Below are 23408 nucleotides of genomic sequence, written 5' to 3' on the forward strand. Positions count from 1 at the left end.
AATAATGAAGCAGTGTCTGTTTCCTGTTTATACTTGGAACCATACAAACGTGTAGTATTAAAGTCACATCTACTCCAATGGAAGTTAGAAAATATCAACTTTGTAATGCTATCCTGCCCCTTTCAGATGACGAGCAGGACTCCCATTTACCTCAAAGGAAGGTGTTAAACCTGGATTCTGATTGAGCCTATACACAGTTACTGTATTATTAAGTGTGTAAGTCCAATCCTCACAGATAGTTCAGTGGTAACATGGACACAGCTGTTTTGTGGGGTGGTATCTTTAGCAGAGAGATGGACAGAAAAGGAACAGAGTGGGAATCCATGATTCTGACTGGAGAGGAGTTAAAAGTTTTTTTTTTTTTTTTAAAAAAAAAAAAAGCACAGAAGAGCTCAAATGCTGTTTTTAAAGTAACTAATAGAGAATTGGTAGATCCAGAGCATGTAACTGCTGGCACACTGCCATTTGTACAGTAATTTGTTGGCCAATGGCTGCAATTTCACAAAGGCAAATAGCAGCCGCATCATTTCTTTCCATACAAGATGAAAGATTTCCTCTAGAGATGTGTTCTGATTTTAAGCCTTTTGGAGTGCCAAAGTTAACAACTCAGAAAAGAAGTCAGTCCCGGCCTTGTTGTACATTGCTTGCGTCACTGCGTTGTTTGTTTTCTCTCTCTTTCACTGAGTTGGGAGCTATTTGGAGCTTTTTTGTCAAGGATGTGGAGGTGGGAAGATTTTAGTTTTTTTGGCTTCTACTGTGTTTGTTGCGCTATGACCGATGCCAATGACTTCCTGTCTCTGTCCTTTTCCTTTCTTTCTTTTGCTTTCTCAATTTTCTCTCTCTTTATTATACACTTTCCAAGCAGCCTCAAGTAATTTATTTAAGGATCGAGCCTCCTCTCCTTCCACTTTTTGCAAATTTCATTTAATATCCGGATTAGCTTGCTCGATGAAAATAGAAGCCAACGGCACAGCTCCCCCTTCCTGCTTTGGATCTCGCGTATGGAAGCACTCGACCTGAGATATAACTTAGTGTGCATTTTGGTGAAAGATCAATTGATGCTGCAATTTTCTTTCAAAAAGAAAGTACACTCCTAATGCTCTTGCTGTGCCTATATTATCGTTATTACTAAATGCCTATCATTTCTCAAGACTAACGTTCAATTTGCCTATCACTAATTCCAGCCGCTAGTTTAGTCATTTGCAAGCAAGTCATCTCACCTCCTGCCCAGATCTAATTTCGTTTCCTATGGGTCAACGAGCAGAGTGTGCAAGCCCTCCTTACCCTTGTTGCTAGCAGCAGCGTGCCCTGCTTCCCGTTCTCTGCTGTGGCACGGATCCTGTCCGTGAGCCAGGACACGTGTTCATAGATCACGTCTGTCTCCAGCAGCTTCTCCTCCTTCTGAACCAGCTCCACTTCCAGCTGCAGCGGGAGGAAGATGCACAGCACAGGTGAATGCTGGGGGAAGGTGCAACAGCAGGCGTTCCTGTGGCTGTTTGGAGACAGCTTCGGAACGAATACAGTTAGGCAGCAATATTTCTCACCAACAGTCTTCCCAAATTACACCAGCATTACTACTGCTTTGCCATGATTTTAGCAAAAGCAATGATTTTTATCTAATGATTTTGTTTTGTTTTGTTTTTAGATTTCTAGTTCTTAGTGTTATGGCATAAAAAGTTCCAGCTGTTGCTTGAAGTAATCTCCCCCTGCCACCTTGCTGTTAAATAAAATGTGAGCTCCAAAGACAAGTAAAGAAAATACTGTGCAACTGAAAGGACTTGAAAACAGGGAGAGCTCCAAGGGGAACATGAAATCTGTGTCACACATTCACAGAAGCCAGTTTTATAATGTTGGTGAGGTTGGTATGAGTGGGCTGTGACCTCGCCTTCCCAGCCCTGCTGAGAACCCTCCCCTGCCAAAGGAAATGGGGAAGTAAAGCAAAAGGTTTGAGTAATGCAAGGGACACCAGGAAGTGTCAGTGCTGAATCACTACAAACTGCCCTTCAGTAGCAGGGTGTAGGTGGGTACTGCACCGTGCTTGCAGGTACCTGAATACCTGCAATGCACAGGGGTTGTGCGCTGGGACTTGTAGACCCACGTGAAGCACAGCATAGAGCAGGGGTTTTTTTTTCTCTATAAGTAGGATAGACAAAAATACCTAAAAACATCATGGTTGCTCTTTCCATCCCTTTCCTATGCAATACAGTAGGTATGCCTGAAATTGGCTTTTGTATCGGACTTAATGTTTTCCTATGCAGCCCCGGGGGAGCAGCTGCAGTGCAGCACTGCCAGGGGTGCAGCCCCTCAGCTGGCCTTGGTACCTTTGGGTACTGACCTCTTCTGGGGCTCTGTTTGTAGCAGGAAAAAGCAGAAAAACCAATCCCTGAGGAGGACACTGGTTTAATCCTATGTCACGTATGAATGTTTTGTTGAGAGGAGGGCGGGCCTGCCTTTGGTTCATGTGGTGCATTGTGGTGGGACAGCTAAAAGCCGGTTGCAGAAGTTGGGTGGCTTTGTTCTTCAGCGGTTTATTATTTTGCACTTTCTGGGGTTTTGCCACCTTTTCTGTGCCCTCCTCCCATGCAGCAGCAGGTCTATGTTGCTGGGATGCAAATCTCCAGCCAAGGGCCTGCTGCTGAGCTGGGGGCCGTACAGGGCTTGCTGCTCTCCTCTCGGCAGCCTCTGCTGGAGGAGGCCGGATTGCCTCACACCCAGCGTTTCTGGAAGCAGGCACGTTCCCTCTTGGCAGTTGTAATGACTTAAATTCCTCTTACAGAACATTTATTTTAAAATTAAAGAACACCATTTGCTGTTTCTAAAAGAGGTCGACCACCATGCTAGCGGCTGTGCAGTGAGACCTGACGCTACCTGTTCAATCTTCTTCTGCAGTTCAGGTGGAGACGGGTCCTTCCCTCCCAGGTCTCGCTTTCTGCTCTCGTTCGTGGGGTCAACAAAGATTTCTTCCATCTCTTTAATCCTATCCTTGCACTGGGAATACTGGCAAACGAAAACCCACAATGGTTACTTTTCAGACCAGAAGCAAAAAGCCCCGTTATTGCGGTGATGAGGGAGGGAAGGTCTCGGTGTGCCTGGTGCCCTGTGCCTCAGCAGTCAGGGTGCGCAGGGTGCTTATGGCCACGCTGCACTGCCCGGGGTTGGAAGCAGGACTGCAGCCCTGTTGAGAGTGCACCAGTCTGTCCTGGTCCAACACAGAACGTTTCCCTACAGAGCCAGAGGTGGCATTGTCCTGCCCTGTTGCTAGTGAATGTGAGAGTCTGTGTCACAGAAGGCTTCTTTTAGGAGAATTGTTTTAAAAGGAAGGAGGGGAAATTTAGGTTAGATGTTGGGAAGGAATTATTTACTCAGAGAGCGGGTGGTGAGGTGCTGCCCAGAGAAGCTGTGGCTGCCCCATCCCTGGAGGTGCTGGGTGTGATGGGGCCCTGGGCAGCCTGAGCTGGGGGGGCACCCAGTCCACAGCAGGTGTTGGGACTGGTGGGTTTTAAGGTCCCATCCAACACAAACCATTCTGTGATTCTATGAAGGTCTTCTAAGACACAAATACAATTTCATCTTATTAATTCTTGAGCTCTTGTTCCCTTGACTCTGTGCAGCACAACAACCTGTGTATAAATATGGCAGTCATGCCAACCAGGGTTTTTCTCTGAACCGCCATGTATCCTGGCAAAGAGCCCTGACTGGAAGATAGTTTTTACCTTCTGAACACATTTAGAAAGTTAGGGAAAACAAGCAGTCCTTGTGGGGAGACGATCAGGTTCTGCCGTGCGGCAGCATGGAAAGCTGGGACTGGTTTGTGCCCAGTCACATCCCTTGGGCCATGGCAAGGGTGTGGGTGAGGGTCACCTTCCATCTCCCCTGTTAGTGAGTGGCAGGGCCTGTGTGGGCTGCAGCTCTGGGCGGAGGAGAGAGGGAAGGCCCAGGGAAGGGAACGAGCCCTCGGGGCCAGGCAGGATGGGATTCAGCAGCGTGGCCTAGTGCAAGGTGTCTGCACCTGCAAGGGTGGCTGTGAGGTGGGCCCAAGCAAGTCACTGCTGGCAACGAAACCCAGGGGCATCCAGGTTTTCTCTGCTGCAGATCTGGGTGTGTGTCCTGCAGCAACTCGGGCAGTGGGGCACTGCGGGGACTGTGAGTGCTGCTTCACAGAGCACGCAGTCAGAACTCCACGTGCCTCTCAATTGCTTGGTGAAAGAGTGACTGGGAACGTTTCCTCGTGTCCGGACTCACGAGGCAGGCCACGGTTGCTGTGTGCCCGACGTGCACCTGGCCATCTGTCAGCACACTGTCATGCCCGCCTGGATCTGCTGGAACGTGAGTCTGGTGACTTCCCTGTTAGTGCTAGCCTGCAGCTAGGGGTGATGACACTGTCAAGGAAATGGTGCTCACAGCTCTGGGAAGAGTCACCACAAATACAATGAACGTTTTGCTGTTGCTACAGGGATAGGGTTTATTCACTGGAAGAGAACGATTCATGTTCAACTGCAAATGGGAAAACTGAGGGGCATTTACATGTGATAATGGAACATCAGCACAGCACTTGTTCTAAGTAGCTCTTTCCTGGGGAAAAGGCGTCATACAGATCTTTCTTTTACACTTTGTCTCAGAGCAGACAGAGTAAAAGCCCTAAGTATCCGCAGCAAACAGCTTCCTTGTCAATGCATGGTTTGGTATAAAATGCATGCCCTTCAGCATGCAATTTGTTTCATGGGTACTGATAGGTTTGAAATGAAGCCCAGCAATACATGACAACGACAAGCGGAAGAATGCGAGAACAGGGTGAGCACAAACAACGGGATGCAGTGGTGCTGCCAGAGATCGGGGGCCAAAGGGCTCCAGCAGCAGCGCAGTTGCAGACGCTTTGCTGGAGGCGCTGGTACCTCCGTGGGATCAGCACAGCTCAGCGGGCTGCGTTTTCCAGGGTTGAGTTCTTTAGAGAAGGGCTGATGCAGAACAAACACCGTCTAAACCAGGAAAAAAAATAATCTAGGTTTCCTGATAAACGCTTTGCTTACTTCTATACGTAATGGGAATTAAGTACAAGCTAACCCAAAAATATGGAAAGCGAAGCACATTTAGAGATGAGCATGATATTGTGTGTCTGCTTAAGCAATGTAACGATAGGCATCTACATACACAGAATTTTCCTTGGGCAAAACTTTATCTAAGCTCTGAGATTGTAAGTCTTGAAACCAGAAAGCGCTTTCTTGGAGTGCGTTTGATACAGGGAATAGGAAAAGGCCCTACAAGAATGGCTTTGTTCTGCTTAATTGTAGACAGGAGGAACTGCTGAAGAATGAATAGATGAGGGGGAGCACAGAGCAGATAAAGGGCAGGTTGGAGAAGGGAGTGCTTATTCTGGAAACCTCAGGGAATATGGGGGAGGTACCTTATGCACTAGGCAAATATCACACCTGGTTTTTAAAATGGGGGAAAATGGAGCTACAGAATTATAGATGTTAGTGGTTGGCAACCGTGCCCACAGCAGGGGGCTTGAAACTAGATGATCTTTAAGGTCCTTTTCAACCCAGACCATTATATGATTCTGGGATGTAGTTATAATTAATAGATCACTTTCCAAAGAATAAATCTGGAAAAAAATATGAAGCTTTCTTTGTAAATAGCTAGAAAAAAAAAAAGAGTATGTATAATAGCCAATGTAGTCAAGCCAAAGCAGTCCAATCTCCTATCATTTAACCTGAGCATGGATGAGAAATGGTAGGTATCATGCAATTCGATTTTTACATAAGTTCAATATTGTTTCATATGATCTCATCATAAACAATCTAAGGAAACAGGTTCTTGATGACAAGGTAAGGTAAGGACTATATCGGGAGAATGAGGTTAAGCTGAGAGGGACTGCAACTATTTTGGAGAAGATGACTCAAATTCAAAATGACCCAGAAAAGGTGTGAACAAGTGTGATTATACTGAATACCGCAGACGCGAAGTGCTGCACGTAGGCAAGAAAGATTATCTGTACAAATACGGAATGAAGGCCAACTGATTATAAACTGTTTCTTTAAGGGATCTGATTGTTAGATGTCCTCACAAGCTGAACGTGGATGAGTACATCATGCTGTTGCAAGAAGGGCTACCATCATACCTGGACTTGTAAGCAGAAATGCCACCTGCCTGAATGAATCCTTTTGGTCTGAGCCACTGCCATTAGGCGCTGCACTTGAAGGCAAAAGGAAAGAAAAGGAAGGTAGAAAAGAAGGATTTAAGCAGCACTAGCTCTAAGGGCTGATGGAAAGAAGTAGGGCTGTGTAGCCCAAGGAAAGCATGGGAGAGGAATGTGGCTGACTTTATTCCAGTAACATGAAATGCTTCTGCAGGGAGAAAGAGAATGATCTGTTTGTTGTATCCCTGGTGGATGGAAAAGAAGTCAATAGGCCTATACTACATAAGAAAGGCTCAGCTAAAGGTTATGAAAATTGTTTCTGTGTTAAGGAAGCACTGGGACAGCTTGCCTGGGGAACCGGAGCTTCCACCAGGAGTGGGTGAAAGAGCAGCTCTGCCCTCAGGAATGGCAGGCAGCCCTGCCTGGGCCGTGAGCAGGACTGCCCACGTAGCTCTTCTCTCTGCTACGCTGGTTTTCTACAACTGATGCTGTGGTCCTTAGACTTTCATGAGGCTGTATTAAAACTTGGATAAACTGATGCCAAATGCCTCCATGCAATTGTCAGTCCTTGTGTGTTAGCTCAGAGACATGAAAGTGCCACCTAGAGCGCTGTGAGCTCAGCAGGTCTGTTTGTTGGACTAATTAACGATTAATGCCAAGTATTTCTTGCTGATGAAGGCAGATTGGTTTTCATGGGTTGTTTCAGTCAGCAGGAACCTGGTGTGCAGTCACAGGTAAAAGTTGTGTGGTTTGATGCCCACCTTAAAATCTCATCAAGTATTTGTTGTGTCAGATAGAGGAAGCACTTCTAAATATTTCTGATTTTAGTGCTTTACACTGAATGTAACAAAAACACCTAGGCCATGTTGTCAGCACTTTTGCTTAGAACAGATCTGATATTGCTTGAGATAAAATCTATCAACACCTGTCATTCTTTTGAGGAAGTATGCGGCATTTGATGGAAAGCGTGAGAGTGGAATATCCATGGGTTTGATGACTGGGCAGCTCGTGTGGAACACAGGAGATCCCGGTGACATTTTTGTTCTTCCTGTCTTGCCACACAGCCCCGATCTGTGCTTCCCCACTTCCCTGTCCGTACCGCAGCCACCAGACACGGGGTCGCCAGCTGCAGCCTATTGGATATGCTGCATTCATTCATCTTCTAGGCAGAGGTGTGTTTCTAACAGAAACAAGTAACCCATCTCAGAATAGTTAATTTAGTGATGATTAAAGGGTCTGGTGAGAATATGGGAGATGTAGATTCAAACAATGTCTCTAAAAAACAAACCAACAAAATATTTCCTTCCAGCGTGTTTTCTTTTTAGGGCTCCCTGTGTTTGAGGTATTACCTCTAACTGTGTCTATTGATGGAAGATTGTTCAGCATTCAACACCAGAAAGTTGAATTCACATCTAGGGGACACAGTTCTGGGGTAACAGGAAAAATGGAAATGCAGGAGAGAAGAAAGGCTGTACAGAAAAGAATAAGATTATGAAGTTTGAGATTTAAGGAGACAGAAGTGTAGGAAAAGAGGAACAAGAAAATGTAAGTGGTGCTGGGACAGAATTTGTCCTGCCAAATTCAGATAGTCTAAACTGTATTTCAAATGTAGATGCCTTCGAAGCACATTTCCTACATGATTCAAAGATTCCTGTGCAATCCACAGGGAGAGGTTGGTGTCCTGGGAACAAAGACCTCCAAGAGGAATATTTTGACCATGAGTAAGATTGTCAGGATCTCCTCAGGAGGCAAAGACACTGAACACTTTGTTAATACAGAGCCCTTACCCATTGATCTGGATAGTTTGCCCAGTGGACTCCTAACTTCAGGTTGAAGTGCCTGTTACCACCTCTTTAGGGTTCTACTTGGCATCAGAAGTTGGGTTCACAGGAAAGACGGATTTAGACCTGTACTGACCACATCAAGTCATGGTCCTGTGTGAGTGAGCATTGCTGCAAAAGATTCTGCACATCATAACTGAGTGATGCTGTCGGATGTCAACATGGGGCCAGATCTGTAATCAGGACAGGAGTTAATGATCTGACAAATGCCAGAATTCTGTTTAGGGTTTATGGCTTTTATTTAAATCAAGGTGATAAAGCCAAATGATTGAACTGTTTCTCAATAGTCATAATGGTTATTACTTGCAGAAGGAAGAGTATTAACGCTAGAACAGCTGAGCACAGGGAGATGGCTGGGCTGACAGCCAGCTTGAACCAGGTGATATTCCGTAACCACAATATCTTGTTGCATCTGAGAAGGTGACAACTGATTATTTGTCATTGTTTGCTTGGGAACACTCAGAGAGACCATATCACAACACTATTTTCATTCTTTTTAACTTCATGCAAAAAAGATTTTAAAAGCCTATAACAGCAGCCTCCCTTCAGCTGAGGGTTCATGGTCAACAGAGACCATCACCACAGAGGAGAAAGTTTTGGGAATGCAGAACAGAAAACTCAATACAGAAATCATCTGCACTTTGTTACTGCATTCATGACTCTCAGACTCATTCTAAGTCCTATCTGAATGCATCTCTTATTTTCTTTAGTCTGTCATCTCTTTTTATTTATCGTTTAAGTCTGTAATTGCACTGTGAATTTCTCTGAGGTATGATTTGCATAAGGTACTGCACAGAATTGTATTTTATTAGCAGAGCATACAATCTCTTTACAAGACCAGAAATAAGAGAACAGTGCAAGCACTATTTAACAGTGAGGCACAGCCCCCATTGATGTGATTACAGATGACAATGGTTCACCATAATTTTGTGTAGACGTTAACAGAATACGTGTGGAAAAAATTACCATCTGGAGAGAAGGTCAAAAGTAAATGGGCCATTTCAGAAAGCAAGGAAAGAATGCCTGGAACAATGACGAACACTGCAGTTTGTTAATTGTTTAATGTCATGTTGTAACTAGAACTAAAACTTATGCTGTTTTTGTGTAGAAGGAAATGTATGTGGCATCACTGTGGGCAGCAGAGTTTCCAGAGTAGGCTCAGGGTCAAGGTTGAATTGGGCTGTTATTTTAGAAATGTGAAGAGCTGAGTATATTCCCCAGCCCTCCACCTACCCCATCAATACAGCTTTAACAATTTTTATCTCTGTTTCCATTTTTTTCCCATGACTGGCATTCTCCAGCTTAGTCATCTTGACATTTACGGCCATGGGAGGGCCAGCTGGGATGCCAGGAGCGTCGGGTATGAGCATGGCAAATGGAGTCAGCTACACACAAGCTAGAAACTCACATATTTCAAGTTACAAATATACATTGGTGCTTTCCTAGACAGGTGCATTAGTGAACTTTCTGTTTTAATAAGTTTTGTAAATGCAGGCTTTTATATGAAATTACCTTGTTTTTAAAAACAGGATTATAGAAACAAAAAGGGGAGAAAAAGAGTTTCTGTCCCACCAACCTGTATCTGAAGTACCACCAACTGTGCGTCCAGGGCTCTCTTCATTGGGAGTGCTTTGAACCAGAATTTAATCTGTCTCTCTTTCTCAGCTACCTTCATCTTCAGAAAACTGATCTCTTCATCCATAGCTTGCATCTCAATGTCTCCTTTTCTACACAAAAACTCTTGAGCATTTATTTTTTCGTATAAAATACATATTTCTTCTTCTCGACTTCTAAGCAGAAGGCCGCTGCAATAAGCCGAAAATGAAACGGTAACATTTTTAAAATTTTGGTTGATATTCAGTGTATTCCATTCCAGAACATAACGGGCAAATTTTAAAAATGATAGCAATAATCTGGGAAATATAGCAAGATTTCACACTTTAATACTTTAATATCATTACAACATTGTAAAAAGAGAACAAAAGAATTACAAGCTGAAAATTGGAGAACACAACTGCAAAGATTTCTTTGCTGCTTCGTACCGTTGCCATGAGCTTTTTTTGCCTTCTACAGCACTCACTTGGAAAATGGATTAAGTTGATCAGAGAGCTTTTATCTGCACTTCCAGATGAGAGCGGTGCACAAAGCACAAACAGAGAGCAGAGGCTCCAGGCTCTCAAGGCATTCAGCAGGCAAAGTACTGTGCTGTTCTGTAACAGTTCTGAAGAATGAATGGCTCTAACAGTGGAGAACCAACGCACGCGTCCATGACGCGCAGCAGCACTGGTGTTGCAGCGAGGCAGGCTGCTTACGAGGCACTGGAGTGAAGACGCCTTTAGTTTTCTTGGTTAGATTTGCTCAGAAGTTGAAAAGTATCGAGTCATGAATTTCACGATGACCCATTTTATTGCACCACATTCACACACGTACCTCTCATTTTGTTCCTCAATGGCTTTTTTGTATTTTTTGTGCAGTTGCGCGATTTCCTCTTCAACACGGGTGACTATATTGATAAGTCTGTCAAGATCCAAAACCTGCTGCTTTTTCTTTTCATTCATTTCATTCATGACTTGTACGACTTTGGAACAATCATTTTTGAGACTCTCATTAATTGCTATGTTATTTTTATTCTTCATGTGTTGTTTCTGCAGTTCTCTTTAATGTAACAGAAAAGTAGGAAAGTTTTGAGTCCTTTCAATTTGAAAGCAATTCCAGCACTAAAAAGCAGAGCTTAAAATAATTGCTCAGCTGCACAAAGAATCTTCTATGTCACTCTGCTTCATGGAAGCATTACAAGAGGTAGAACGCTTGTCTGAGAACAGCCTCTGTGTGGGCTCTTTCCAGCTTGAACAGATCTGGACTACAGCCCACTGAAATGCTATCACTGGAGCCTGCACCACAGCACTTCTGTCCTGGGAAAAAACACACTTCAAGAGTAGAAGTGTAGACTGTGATGCATATTCTTAATGTGCAGTAAGCCTGTCCTCTTTATTTACGGAGCAATATTTAAATAACATGGTTGTGACTCTAAGGTCTCCAAACTTATAATAGACTGTACCCCAGCATTCACACAGCACAGAATATTATCAATCTTCCTGTCTGAAAGATGTGGAAAAAGCATCACAACAAAAGGTTCGGGACAAGATCATAACTATGCATGAAAATGAAGAAGGAAAGGCGTTATTTCCAGAGACCCTGCCAGCCACTGGACGATGCTGCCTTGCTCAGAAGACAGCTTCTTGTTGCCACACAGAGCATTCATTTAATAACAACAGGTATTCAGACTTACTGCATTTAAACTGCAGTAAGTGTCACTTCTGGACTAAGAGACTACTTTGTCTACACTGCGAAGATATTTGTGTTAATGTACAGAAGAGGTAGTGAAAGAAGAAGCACTGTCTCCTATTAATTAAAATATAGAACTGCAGATGAAATGCCCTGCCTCCCATTCTCAGTTCCATCATGAGGATGCTGAATTACTGTGAGATTCTTTCTGGTTCATTTCTGCTTTTGTAAATCAAGTTTGAGAGTGACAGAATGGCAGTATTGGAGAAATGCAGTGTATTGTTAAATAGAATATGAAAAAAACTGTCTTTTCGGACTGATACTCTGTCTTCCAAAGCGAGTAGCTTGCAGTTAAATCAGGGATACCATGATGCTAAACTGTTACTGGGATTAGAAACATTCCCATGGGCTACAAAATTATGGATAATTCATAATCTCCAGGTTTGCAGAGATCAAAATATCTGTTGGATCCCTAGTAGAGTAAGGTCTGGTATGCAATAATCATACATTTCTGTCATCTAGTCAATACATATTTAGATGGATTTTTACCCTTTTTTCTCCTCTTCCTTTCACAAGTAATTTATGAGGAAGGCCTCAAAAATTTTAGCACAAAGCATCAACTTGTGCATGTCATCAGAATCACTTAAGTCAATGAAGTGCCACTTCTTTTTCAGCTTGCTCCAGCATGGCTTTGAAGTCAAAGTACACGGAGATTCACTGTGTGTGTTGATTGAATTTATCCTGAATGCATTCTTAGGTCTGGCTGTGCAATATTTTTTTTTTGGGGGGGGGGGACCAGAAAACAAAGTTTTGGGCAAAGCAAATTATTTGTAAACTTAGTTCTGGCTGTGCTGTTTTGCGTACAGAATTAACCCTTTCCTAGCTTCCTGCTTTCCCAACAACCAGTCTCAGACACATTGTCATTGTCTGCATAGCACCAAGCAGAATATCACCACTAGGATGACAAAAAGACAGCAGAAAGGCATCTCCACTAAGTAATGATCAAGGAAAAACAGAATCACACACACCAACTGCTCCTCTTCCTCTTTGCTATCAGTGTAAGCTTTTGTTTTGTTAGGATTGCCTAGAAGTTGAAACCATGTTTTGTTTGATCTGAAATAAATATTATCCAATAGACTTCAATTACAGATTGAAACAAGAAACTCAGTTCTAATTTAGTAATTAATCAGCCATATTACTAGCCAGTGACACATTTACTAGTACCATCCAGTCTGTTGTGGAATTGCATATGGGTTGGACCTCTTTTTGCCGAAGGATGAGTACAACAGAGTTGTTCATATTCAGATTCTAGAGGCTTGAGAACTGTTATATAAAGGAAGTATGACAGTTTCTCCCTTCAAAAGATAGGAAAATGAGACAGAAGGCAAAAAAAAACTTCAAAAATGTTTCCCTGCCATGTAGTGGTGCCCAAACTAATTGTTGGAACAGATTCTGTGTTGCAATATTTCTTTGTTTGGATCAGGTTTTAAAAATCAGGGTAATAACTGTGAAGGATGTTATAGGCACAGCTGAACAGTATTACCTCCCAGGATTCTTTCTGAGAAATCTTTTCAATTTCTATATCTGCGATCTACAGCTTGGTTAAAACTCACCGTTCTTGGGTTATAAGAGTATTCCTTAATGTTTCTCTTTCACTTGCTTTTACTTTTATCCAGTCTTTAATTTCAATTGTTTTCTGCTGAGCAGCATGCACCAAATGTATACATTTATTCCTTTCATTTTGGATTACATCACACATATTAGCAAGTCCTTGGAGTCTGAAGAGAAGTGTGAAAGAAATTATTTTTTTAAGTTTATGCACACATTATCTGGATAAGAATGATTTTATCTAATGTGTAGTTTTCTTACTGTTTTTGGACTCTTCTTTTCCTCTTTTTATACTCTTCTATTTGAAGATCCTTTCTTTTTATTTCTTTAATAATATTTTGGAGTTGTATCTGAAATTTAAATAGAATTCAGTGAGCGCTTTAGATTTTTCAAACAAACATCCTCAAAGAGAAACAGAACAGCTCTCTTAGATGAGGAAAATACAGGCAAAATTATTCCAAGAATTTATTCTAATTACAACGAAATGCTTTTACTGTAATAACACTAAGCAACACAGTGTATGTATACTACAATACAGGAATTACCATGACTGCTAAAAATGTAGATAATTTATTTCATGCTCATCTTAAAATGATTGATCTCTGCTATTTATATCTACTGTTGCTATTGAACAGCCTCCCAGTTCCATCACAATATAGTTGTGCATATGCGCCTCTGAAATTCTACCTTGATTTTCTGATGCACTTTTTTAAAGAAAAATTCTTTTTTTGCTTTTTCTGCCTTTTAAAATCATCACTGGTGATTGAGTAGCATGCCACACTTACATTCCGTTAGGGCTCTGCACATCTGATTTCAGTTCTGTTCAGTCCTTGCTAGTTTGTGTCCTTAACATTCAGTGGACAAACCTTCTCTCACCTCCCACTGATATCAAGAGGACAATGTAGGTATTAGAAAAAGCTGGTGGATGTCTGGGTGCAGTTCTGGGTAGGAGTGTTTATTAATAAAATTATATTCTTCATGATTTGGTCTCTTTATGGACTTATTTTTATTGAATTTGCAAAGCCTGAACTGCTCCTTTGACTCAATTTCTATAGACAGTCAAAAATTCGCAGCATGCCATAAGAGTAGCCTATCCAATTTATTTTAATACGGACATAGATTGTGGAAGTGTAAATAGTTTGTTACTGGTATTTAGTCAGAAGAACAAGGGATTTTTCCCCCTTCCTTCAAATTAATAGAATGATTTACATATTGAAGCGGATCAGGAAAATAAGAATTGGTGTCTCTCCTGGGAATGAATAGTAGTTCTGTTATCTCCTGATGTCCATATATTTGCAAAACAAAACAGCCTTCTTCTGCTTCCAAGGATCTCAGTTGAGGCTATCTGCTTTTCTGCATCATTCATAATTGTTCATTTTTTCTCTGTAGGCTTGAAAGAAAACATCCTTTCAAATACCTTATTTCAACTGCAGTGTGATATTTTAGTGCACTGTTGTACTGCACCAAAAATTGCCACCAAATTAACAGAGTACTATGAGCTTCCTGTGTTAATCATAGAATCCTTAGAGTTGGAAGGGACCTTTAAAGTCATCTGGTCCAACTCCCCTGCAACGAACAGGGACATCCAGGATGAACAGTCGTGATGGAACTTCAAAGTAAAGTGGGAAATGAGAGTCTATAAGTTTCCTCTCGTGAGTAATTTAATTTCTTCATATAGCAGCTTTTTCTTTAGAGCAGACTTTCAGTTATATGAGATAATTTTTTACCTGGACTTTCTGAACTTCCCTAGATTTCTGTTCCTTCTCTTCAACTTTGAGCCCAGTCAGATGTGCAAGCCTGGATAACTCATTACGGCATTTTTCCTGCTCCTTGAAAAGCCGGCCTTCTTCAGCAATACATTCCTCTAACGTGCGGGCATCCTTATCCGATACCATCTCCTGAAGAAAATCAAATTTAGCTCCTTATGCATTGATGTATCAGTGTTGGAAAACCTGAAGTTTGAAACACTTTGGGTTTATTTGCAAAGCATACCTATATACAACCACACTAATTTAAAAATAAATGAATAATAAAACTGACTTTAAAACACCATCTGAAACACCACGCACAGTCCCTTGGTAACATCAAAATATTTTAGCACCTAGAAAGTTTCTGTTCCTCCATCCAGCCGGACTTCCAGCTGCTGAATATAAAAGCAACAAAATCAGAGCGCACGGCAAGCTGTGTGTTGCAAAAGGTTTGGAAAACACCTTTTATGCTAAGAATCTCAAAGAGCTTTGTCTCCTTACATCAACGAGATTGGATTTTTTTTGTAGCTGTACAGTGAACAGAAGTTTGATAATAAACTCCTCAAATAAAAGGTCAAACACTTAAAAAATAGAGTGAAAACTACAACTAGTCAAACTCTGATGATTATAACCACACATTTGAAACATGGGTTAAACTTTGAAACAGTTTATGAGGAACTGGTCCTTTCTCTCCCAGTGGTAATTTTGAAATCAAGATTTGGACTTTTCTCCAAGCCTTTGCTGTAGTTCAAAGAAGAGTTTATTCAGGGAACTCCTATGATCTGTGTTGCACTGGTGGTCACGTTAAATATTCGGAGCGGTTCCTTATATAATCTTCAAATCAGCTTATTTCAGGATGAGCTGAATGGATGGATTTCTAAGCTCCACCAACTATGGCAGACCATTAAGTACATATTACATACACAAACAGTGACATGTAGGTATCTACCATATTTCCTTTGATTCCTTTAATCTCATGACAGAAAACCAACCATTACAGTGAATTAATATGAGAATGAAGAACTCATCACCTGTTTGGCTAAACATCTCTTGCTCTTTTCAATTTCCTTCTGCAGTTCTCGTCTTCTTTCTAGTAATACTCCATTAGCTTTAGGGATAGCTTCTGCCTACAAAAATAAGTCAGGCATTCTGAATGATGTCAACAAGAGATGTGAAAAACGTAAAATGCAGAATATCTATTTCAGTTACTTATGCACATGATGAAATGATTATTTTTCTGTCTTGTTGCAGCTCTTAATCCAAGAGTTACTGGTGGCTGAGTAGCATTCCTCAACACCACGTCCAAGTTTCTCAAGGTTTTCTCAAACATCACAAAGCGCAATTTAAGTAACTGAATGTACAAGTGGTATGTTTTTGGCTACTCAGCCATAATTGAAAAAAATGTCACGAAGTCCAGCTATGTAATGACATAAATTCTGACCTTCCTAAAGGATGAAAATAGCACCGACTTTAATGGGATAATTATTTCACATCTGTGTAGATTTGATATTATATTTTTATGCTTTAAGTTAAGAAAGATTTTCCTGTTTCCTCCTTCGGCTCCAGAAAGTCCAAACAAACAACATAGCTATGTACAACTTTTTCTTGTACATTATGGGAGAACCTGTTTATTCAGCCAGATTTTAAAAAGAAATGTGAGAAGGAAGAAATTACTTTATGATTAAATCTGAACAATCCAACTAAAACCATTTCTGTGATGCATCTTGTGAGGCACCAGGTTTTTTTGGCCTCACAGTGACTGACCTCACTTAAGAATTCTTTACTGTTATAAATAAGACAGAAATAAATGCACCATGCTAGCTATGCAGGCCTACATTGCCTGTCAGGAATTGCAAATCTGTAATTCATACAGGTGAAAAAAAAGTCCCACCCAGAAGCTATAAAGAGAAAATACATGCAGTGCTGTGGTATCTTTCTCAGATCACAACCAGATGTTAGAAAACCTTCACACAGATAATGAGATGTTCTACACTCATGATTTTCACTTCGGTGGTAATATTATAAAACTAGGTACTGTTCACTTGCACTAAAGGGAAGGATAACGTGGCATGGTAAAGGTCAAGCTTTGACGTTATTTGCTTTTTGATGCCAGCTCTGAGACAGGTCAGATCTGACTTAGATTTGCTAAAAGGTCAACATAACCCATACTAAGCAAATTGCTTTCGCTTTCACGGAGGGAACAAACACAGCATTTCTGCAGACTGTGCATTGGTTACCACTTCTGCTGTGTTGTTACCACTTCTGCTGTGTGCTTCTGGCTGTGGTGGATGTAGACACACATTTCCACATTTCCAAGATGAGATTCTAAAGATGCCATCAAGCTCTTGAGTCTAAAAGCAGAAAGCTCATACAAATATATTTCATCCACTAAGGGCTTTTATTGGCATCGGAAAAGATTCAAGTTAGGCTCTTTTGGCAGGAAGACACATGGCCAGGGAGAGGAGCAGCAGCCCTGCCTGGGGCTGGAGGCACCCAAGGCCGCCAGTTCTCTTTCACACAGAATGTCACTTTAGCAATAGCTGACCTTTCACAACTTACTGAGGAGAAAAACACTCACTGAGAAGAAAAAAAGTTGAAGGAAGTCTTCATACGATTTCCTTATTCTACAAACCAATTGCTCTGCACTTAGCATGTCACTTGAACTAAGAGAAATCTGGGGAAGCACGCAAATGGACTGCTGCTTCTGCAATCACCTATTTATATTAGCTATTATTTCTGGTGAGTTTTTTGCTTGGAATCACCTTGAATCACTTAAATATTAAAATATGTCAACTTTTGTGCTCCCAAGTCTTTCAAATGAAAATCATCTCAAGATAGCAAGTGAAAGCAGAATTGAGCTTGCCACTGCAGTCTGCAGTGCACTGCGGTACTGCATGTGAGCTGATCGTGCTGCAGGGGAGAGGTGATTTCACATTTGCTCATCTGAAAGAGCCAAGAAGTGAATCAGAGAAAACACAGACAGTGGGGCTGATGATCTGAAAAGATTGTATTGTCATGGCCTGTTCACGTTATCACACAGCAGCATCCCGCAGCTTCCGGAGTATGATTCTACTCTAAGCTCCACTTTTATCTCTGCTGGCATTCGCTGTCCCCCACACCTCGCGGTGCTGCAACTTGCAAGACAAATACAAGCCTGCAGTACAGCCTGGTGTTAGCGCTAAGGGAATCCCCTGCAATGCAGATAAACCTGTGTGGTCCCATTACAGGTCTCTGGCCCTTTCACATAGCGTGAAGGGGTTGGGTTGGGATCTCACCCAACACGGTGAACTTTAACCACAGCTATCAGAGAATTATGGGGCTTGGTTTTAACATCACATGACTTTGAACAATTGTGATCCTCCCTCCAGAATTCTTTCTTCAATAGCAACACGGGAAAAGATCCAACTTCCCAGCTTCTCCAAGCTGATACCGCATAGAAATGCAGCATGAGCTTTAAGATCAAAGTCTGGAATATGAGCAACCCTTCAATCAGGAGCTCAGGAAATTCAGTTTAAAAGTTTTGGTGTGGTTATATAGAGCTCTTCCCCTTCCCAAGTGTACTATCAGGTAATTAATACACATGTGAATTCAGGAAAAAATGTCAACTTCATCTATGTATAGAGGAAGACAGTAAAAAAAAAAGTCTGACTGACAAACATTAAATATTATTGAGTAATGTTTAGAGTTGGACAAATAGCAAAGCCAAATATTTATGGGTTCCGATATCGTGAAGTTATTTTAAAGAATTTCACAGTGATGGAACAAAGAATTTCTTTTTCTGCCTGGATTTCTTAGAAGGACCAAGAGAAAATGCACTGACACTGTCATGCTAAGAAACATCAGCTCCTTATACTTCCAAATCAGATAGCTGATAAATTATTTTCCTGCAAAAAAAAATACTGACTAAGCAAGGTGAATTTTATAAGAATGACTTACAGCCTAGGAAGGAATGTGGGAAAAAAGCTTAAGAAAGAGGGACTTGAAGAACCAGTGAAGAGAGGAAGATATTGTGAAAACGCAGACAAAATAATGTTTTAAGAAAGAATGGGAAGGAGAAAAGAAAGGAAATGCTTCAAGAGAACAAGCAATCTAAACCTGCTCCTTAATGGCAGTGTAGTAGAAGGCACAAAAATAGAGTAAATCAGAGAAGAGTAATGGGTGAAACACAAGCAGGGAGGAAGCTGAGAAAAGAGAAATTTCAGTGGAAATGAAGGAAATATAGGGAAATATATCATTTTTTACCAAAATCTACACAGTGATAATTTCCTGCCCCCAGAATAATGTTAAATACATCATAAGTTATTTACAGCAATGTGCAAACAATCTTCAAACTTAATAAAGATGTTTTTTGTTGTTGTTATCTGATGTAAGACCCAGGAACCAGGTAACATGTGACTATGCGGCTTTATTTGCAGGGTACAAACTTCTTTGATGTCAGCAGGCAAGCCACTACGCTATTGCACATTTAAAATGACACAGTGCTTCAAAAGAAGACATGATGCCACAGTGCCAATATAATCAGTGCCACCTCTGATTACGATGCTCCTTTAGTTATTATTTCTTAATAATAGCCCCAATATAGGTTGACACAGTATTCTTACTACAGCTGTAAAACTGTGAGCTTTCTCAGTCAGTTGCAGTGACACTTGTAACACTTTTCAGTGCATAAGACTTAGAAAAGTCTTATCCTGCTCCCTCTGTTAGGATCAGTCCAAATATTTCATACACAAGTTTTCTGCAAGAAAATTTGGAATTCTTCTGATCAGTGTGTTCATACAGACCTCTAATTTGAGTTTTTTGTGCTGTGACTTATCTTGCTCCAAGGACTCATAAATCACATTCAGTTGCAGCTCCATCTTTTTCAGATTTCTCAGTTGTTTATCTTTCTCTGCTTGCTTGTTAATGAGAATTTCGTGTTGTTCTTTTTTCTCAAAGATTCGTTTATTTAATGTATTGTTCAGAGAGTCTCTATATAGATAGAGAATTTCAGAGACAGGTAACTTAGCAAGACGTGTTTGCATCAGGCATGATCATTTTAATGGATTCTGAGTACAATATAAGTATCTCCAAGCAGGAAGACAAAACCATAAAATACTGTCACAAATGACCTTACAGTTAGCAGGTAACAATTTTATAACTTCAAGAAATGATAATATTCCTAATTATGTCAGTGAGGTCTCACAGCCTGTTCTAAATCAGCTACAAGTCTGTAGGAGATTAATTCTTACAGGAAGAGGAAGAAGACACAGTGTTTTAGTATATTTGCATGGTCACTTCCTTCAAATACTTCAATTCACAGTGCTGCCATCCTTTAACATAAAATTTCAAAGGCAAAAGCATTTTTGCTGAGAGTATGACCATGATTACATGTGTACTTCTTCCTCTGCAAAGGAGGAGTCATTTGAAGTTTGTGACTGACCTAATAGTTTATTTTACTTTACCAAGTCTATATAAGATCATAATTTCAAAGAGAATATGAAGAGTACAAGTGGCCAATTTCCACTGAAATTATGGAGTATGTGGGGCAAAAATCTGTGACCCTCATCCATAAATGAGAATACTGAACTTTTTTTGCTAAGTTTACTTTCTGTGGGCTACACTGAAAATAAATATTTTCACTGAAGAGAGAACTACTTTCCCTTTCAGAGCAAAATGTAGAGCTTCACTCTGCCAGGATTTTATCAACCATTCACGCTTCTTTTCCAAGCCAGATCCCAGAGAGCAGCAGTTTATGAATACACTTCTGAAGACAAAACCAAGCTTGATATTTCTGGTCCATCATGGTTGCAGCATAAAACTTGAAAACATAAGCAATGCAATGCAAAAAGAGATGTTTCAGAACAAAGTGCTCCCTCCCACTACACGGCTTACATCTGCTGCTCTTACCTCTCTCCTAGGATCGCCAGTTCCTTTTCTCTGGCAATTTCTAGCAATTTTGTCAAAGCAGCACATTCTTGTTCTTTGCTTTCTAGCAAAGCTCGTTTTCCATCCAATTCCTTCATTACATCTTCTCTTTCTTGCAAAATCTTTTCTGTCCCTTTGTCAATGTCTTTCAGGGTACTGTTTAACTCCTGCATTTGGTTATTAAGGTCTTCGTTTTCCTTCTCTGCATCACTGTGGATATGTGTTAAAGAAAGAGTAGAGGTTGACATTGCTATACGTCTATTTAAATGACAAAATGTAGGTTGTCAGTGTTCAAGGGAGCACAAAATTATTTCAAAGCCACAGCTATCTACTCAGTATGTACAATAACGGGCTGTAGACAGTGAAAATCTTCACATTCCAATACAGTTCTGCAATCAAACTACAGATGACCATGGGGATCTTAGCACCAGGACAGTGTTATAAAAAGGTAATGGAGCTCTGTCAGCATCACTGGATACAGGGTTATGACACTTCTAGCCATCATTCCCAAGGCTGGGAGCTCTGAGTTTGCTCTGTGATGTGTCTCAAGTAGAAGGACTCACTTAAATACTCCATTAATAACCTACTCAATGCACTCACTCTTTAAAACTGCTTTTCTGTAACGCAATAGGGAAAACTTCTTACATTTACAATAGCAGAGTTACATTAAGCAGAGTACTGAGGAGGAAATAAAAGAAAACTGTCACATAAATTTTAAAACTGAGAAATGTAACATAGTCGACTACTATATTTGTGATGGGGACTGCAGGCAGGAAACACAAAAGCTTCTGTGTATCCCTGTGTGCTAGCAGGGCACATGAGCACTGTTCAGCTGGATGGGCACTTGGCTTCCAGCAGCCTGGAACCTGGCTGACACTGCAGGTACCAAATAGATTTTACACATGCAGAAAGCAGCACATCATGCTCTGACGGAGGAAAAAACAGCCACAAAAACAGTGAAAGAGAAGGCTGGTGACTGGCTTGCCTTCCCAGCTGAAATATTTGACAGAGTTCACACTGGGAGCTTATAGTTTATATAGCTTATTGCCTCTGCCTGACAAACCACTGTGTAAGCACGAAGGGAAAATGCTTGTTTCCTTCGGGTCAGACCTCCACCTGTGTGAAAACTGCTGCAGTTTCACTGAGGCCAATGGAGATGTGCTCTCACTCATATCTAGAACATGTAAAATAGGCTAATTGCTACATTACGCAGTATACACAACAGCTTAGCATTATTAACCATTGAAAATCTACTAAGCAGATTCAATACATATCATTGCAGTGCAGTAAGATGGGTTAAATAATTTTCAGCTAAGATTTGTTCTGAGTTTTTCTTTATCATGCTTAAATTATAGAGAAATACAGAATAGTTTGGGTTGGATGGACCTTAAAGATCGTCTTGTTCCAGCCCCCCGACATGGACAGGGACATCTTCCAATAAAGTATTTAAATGTAAAGTGTTTCACTGCATACACAACATTTTCAGGAGTGTGCATGGATTTCAAGTGGATTATCAACACTGGTTTAAATTACAACCCTAATTTTAATCAACAGCTACACTCCAACGCCTCTGTAACATATCAATGAAAATAAGGAATATATATATACGTATATTTATTTTATTTATTAAAAGCATACATTTTTTTCCGATTTATCTTCTCAGTTTCCTTTTTAAGTTGCGCTGGAACACCAAGGATCTTAACTAATTCATCCTAGCAACAAAAGAGAAAGGTTAGGTTCATAGCCTCACAATCTTGGGTGATTTTACAGAATTAATACTCGTACAGAACTGCTGTGAAACAAGGCACCAAACGTATTTTGAAATTATTTGAGCTTATCTCAGGGAATTGTAGCTGCTGCTTTTGAAAATAATCATTATGTTATTTACCATGTCATTATGTCTGAAAAACAAGATTCACACTTGGATGCTATTAATGTGTCTGCATGTGTTATCCATACCATGGATAGGAAAGTTCCATAAGGCCTGGGTGCATTTTTTTTTAAACTCTCTGGACAAATCTGTACTAAGTTGGAAGTGTTAGAGGAGCCTATATAACACAACGTAGCAAACATGGCATTCTGGAAAGCATGTTTAATCAAAACCATGACTACTATTATTTCCTGCAGGAATAATAGTGAATGTGGGACAGCAGTATATCTCATGCTGATTGGAAAATGATGAAATCCATACGGTAATGCCATTAAATGGTTTGGAATAACAAACAACATCCAGTAGATTCACTGCTTCCTTAGACAAAAGCAGGCACCCACACACAAATACATGCACAAACACAAAGATATATGTATAATTAATTTTGTGTTACTTTTAAACTCTCCTGGAACTCCAGAAGCTTTTCCACTTCTTTCTTATCCGTTAAGATCAGCTTCTGCTTGGATAAAATGTCTTCTTTCATTGCATTAACTTCTGCTTTCCTTTGGATTACTTCTTTGCGGAGCTCATCACAATCATCTTTCATTTTTTTAAATTTGTTGTCTGCTTCCTTTAAAAATGAAGTAGAAGATGAGACTTTTCCCTTTACATTTTTCAAGTTTCAGATATTACAAAATTCACTGACACTGAGTGATGATAACATTTTTTACAAGAAGGTGTGAAATAGGATCTTTTCTTCTATTGATAATTAGCAGGATTTTATTTCCAACAAATACGCATGTGTTCATCAGGATTTACCCTTAAATGTATTTTCCATACTCACATCCTATAACCTGTAGCTATCTTTACGTTATTCATTTACTGCATACAGTAATAAAATACTGAGTAAACTTAGGAATATCCAGATCTCTTATGAACAACATAAGCACTGCTTCCCCTACAGTTATCAAACCTGGATGTTTTACTACTGTCTCTCCTATAAAATCAAGCTATTG

At 40.6% G+C, this 23408-nt stretch overlaps 1 protein-coding gene across 10 annotated transcripts in view; it reads right to left on the reverse strand.

Moving 5' to 3' along the window:
* Positions 1-23408, reverse strand: part of CCDC146 (coiled-coil domain containing 146) — a 78338-nt gene that overhangs the window by 2532 nt on the left and 52398 nt on the right. For all 10 annotated transcript variants that reach the window (XM_021384509.1, XM_021384505.1, XM_021384504.1 and 7 more), the window contains 12 exons: positions 22847-23023; positions 22161-22234; positions 20505-20732; positions 19400-19586; positions 15650-15745; positions 14598-14768; positions 13132-13220; positions 12876-13040; positions 10408-10632; positions 9554-9782; positions 2869-2997; positions 1285-1422 (listed from right to left, as the gene is read on the reverse strand). In XM_021384509.1, coding sequence (XP_021240184.1) covers positions 1285-1422; positions 2869-2997; positions 9554-9782; positions 10408-10632; positions 12876-13040; positions 13132-13220; positions 14598-14768; positions 15650-15745; positions 19400-19586; positions 20505-20732; positions 22161-22234; positions 22847-23023 — 1908 coding nt within the window. The remainder of the gene's footprint in view (positions 1-1284; positions 1423-2868; positions 2998-9553; positions 9783-10407; positions 10633-12875; positions 13041-13131; positions 13221-14597; positions 14769-15649; positions 15746-19399; positions 19587-20504; positions 20733-22160; positions 22235-22846; positions 23024-23408) is intronic.

This window comes from Numida meleagris, chromosome 1, assembly GCF_002078875.1.
Source record: "Numida meleagris isolate 19003 breed g44 Domestic line chromosome 1, NumMel1.0, whole genome shotgun sequence".
NCBI lineage: Eukaryota > Metazoa > Chordata > Aves > Galliformes > Numididae > Numida > Numida meleagris.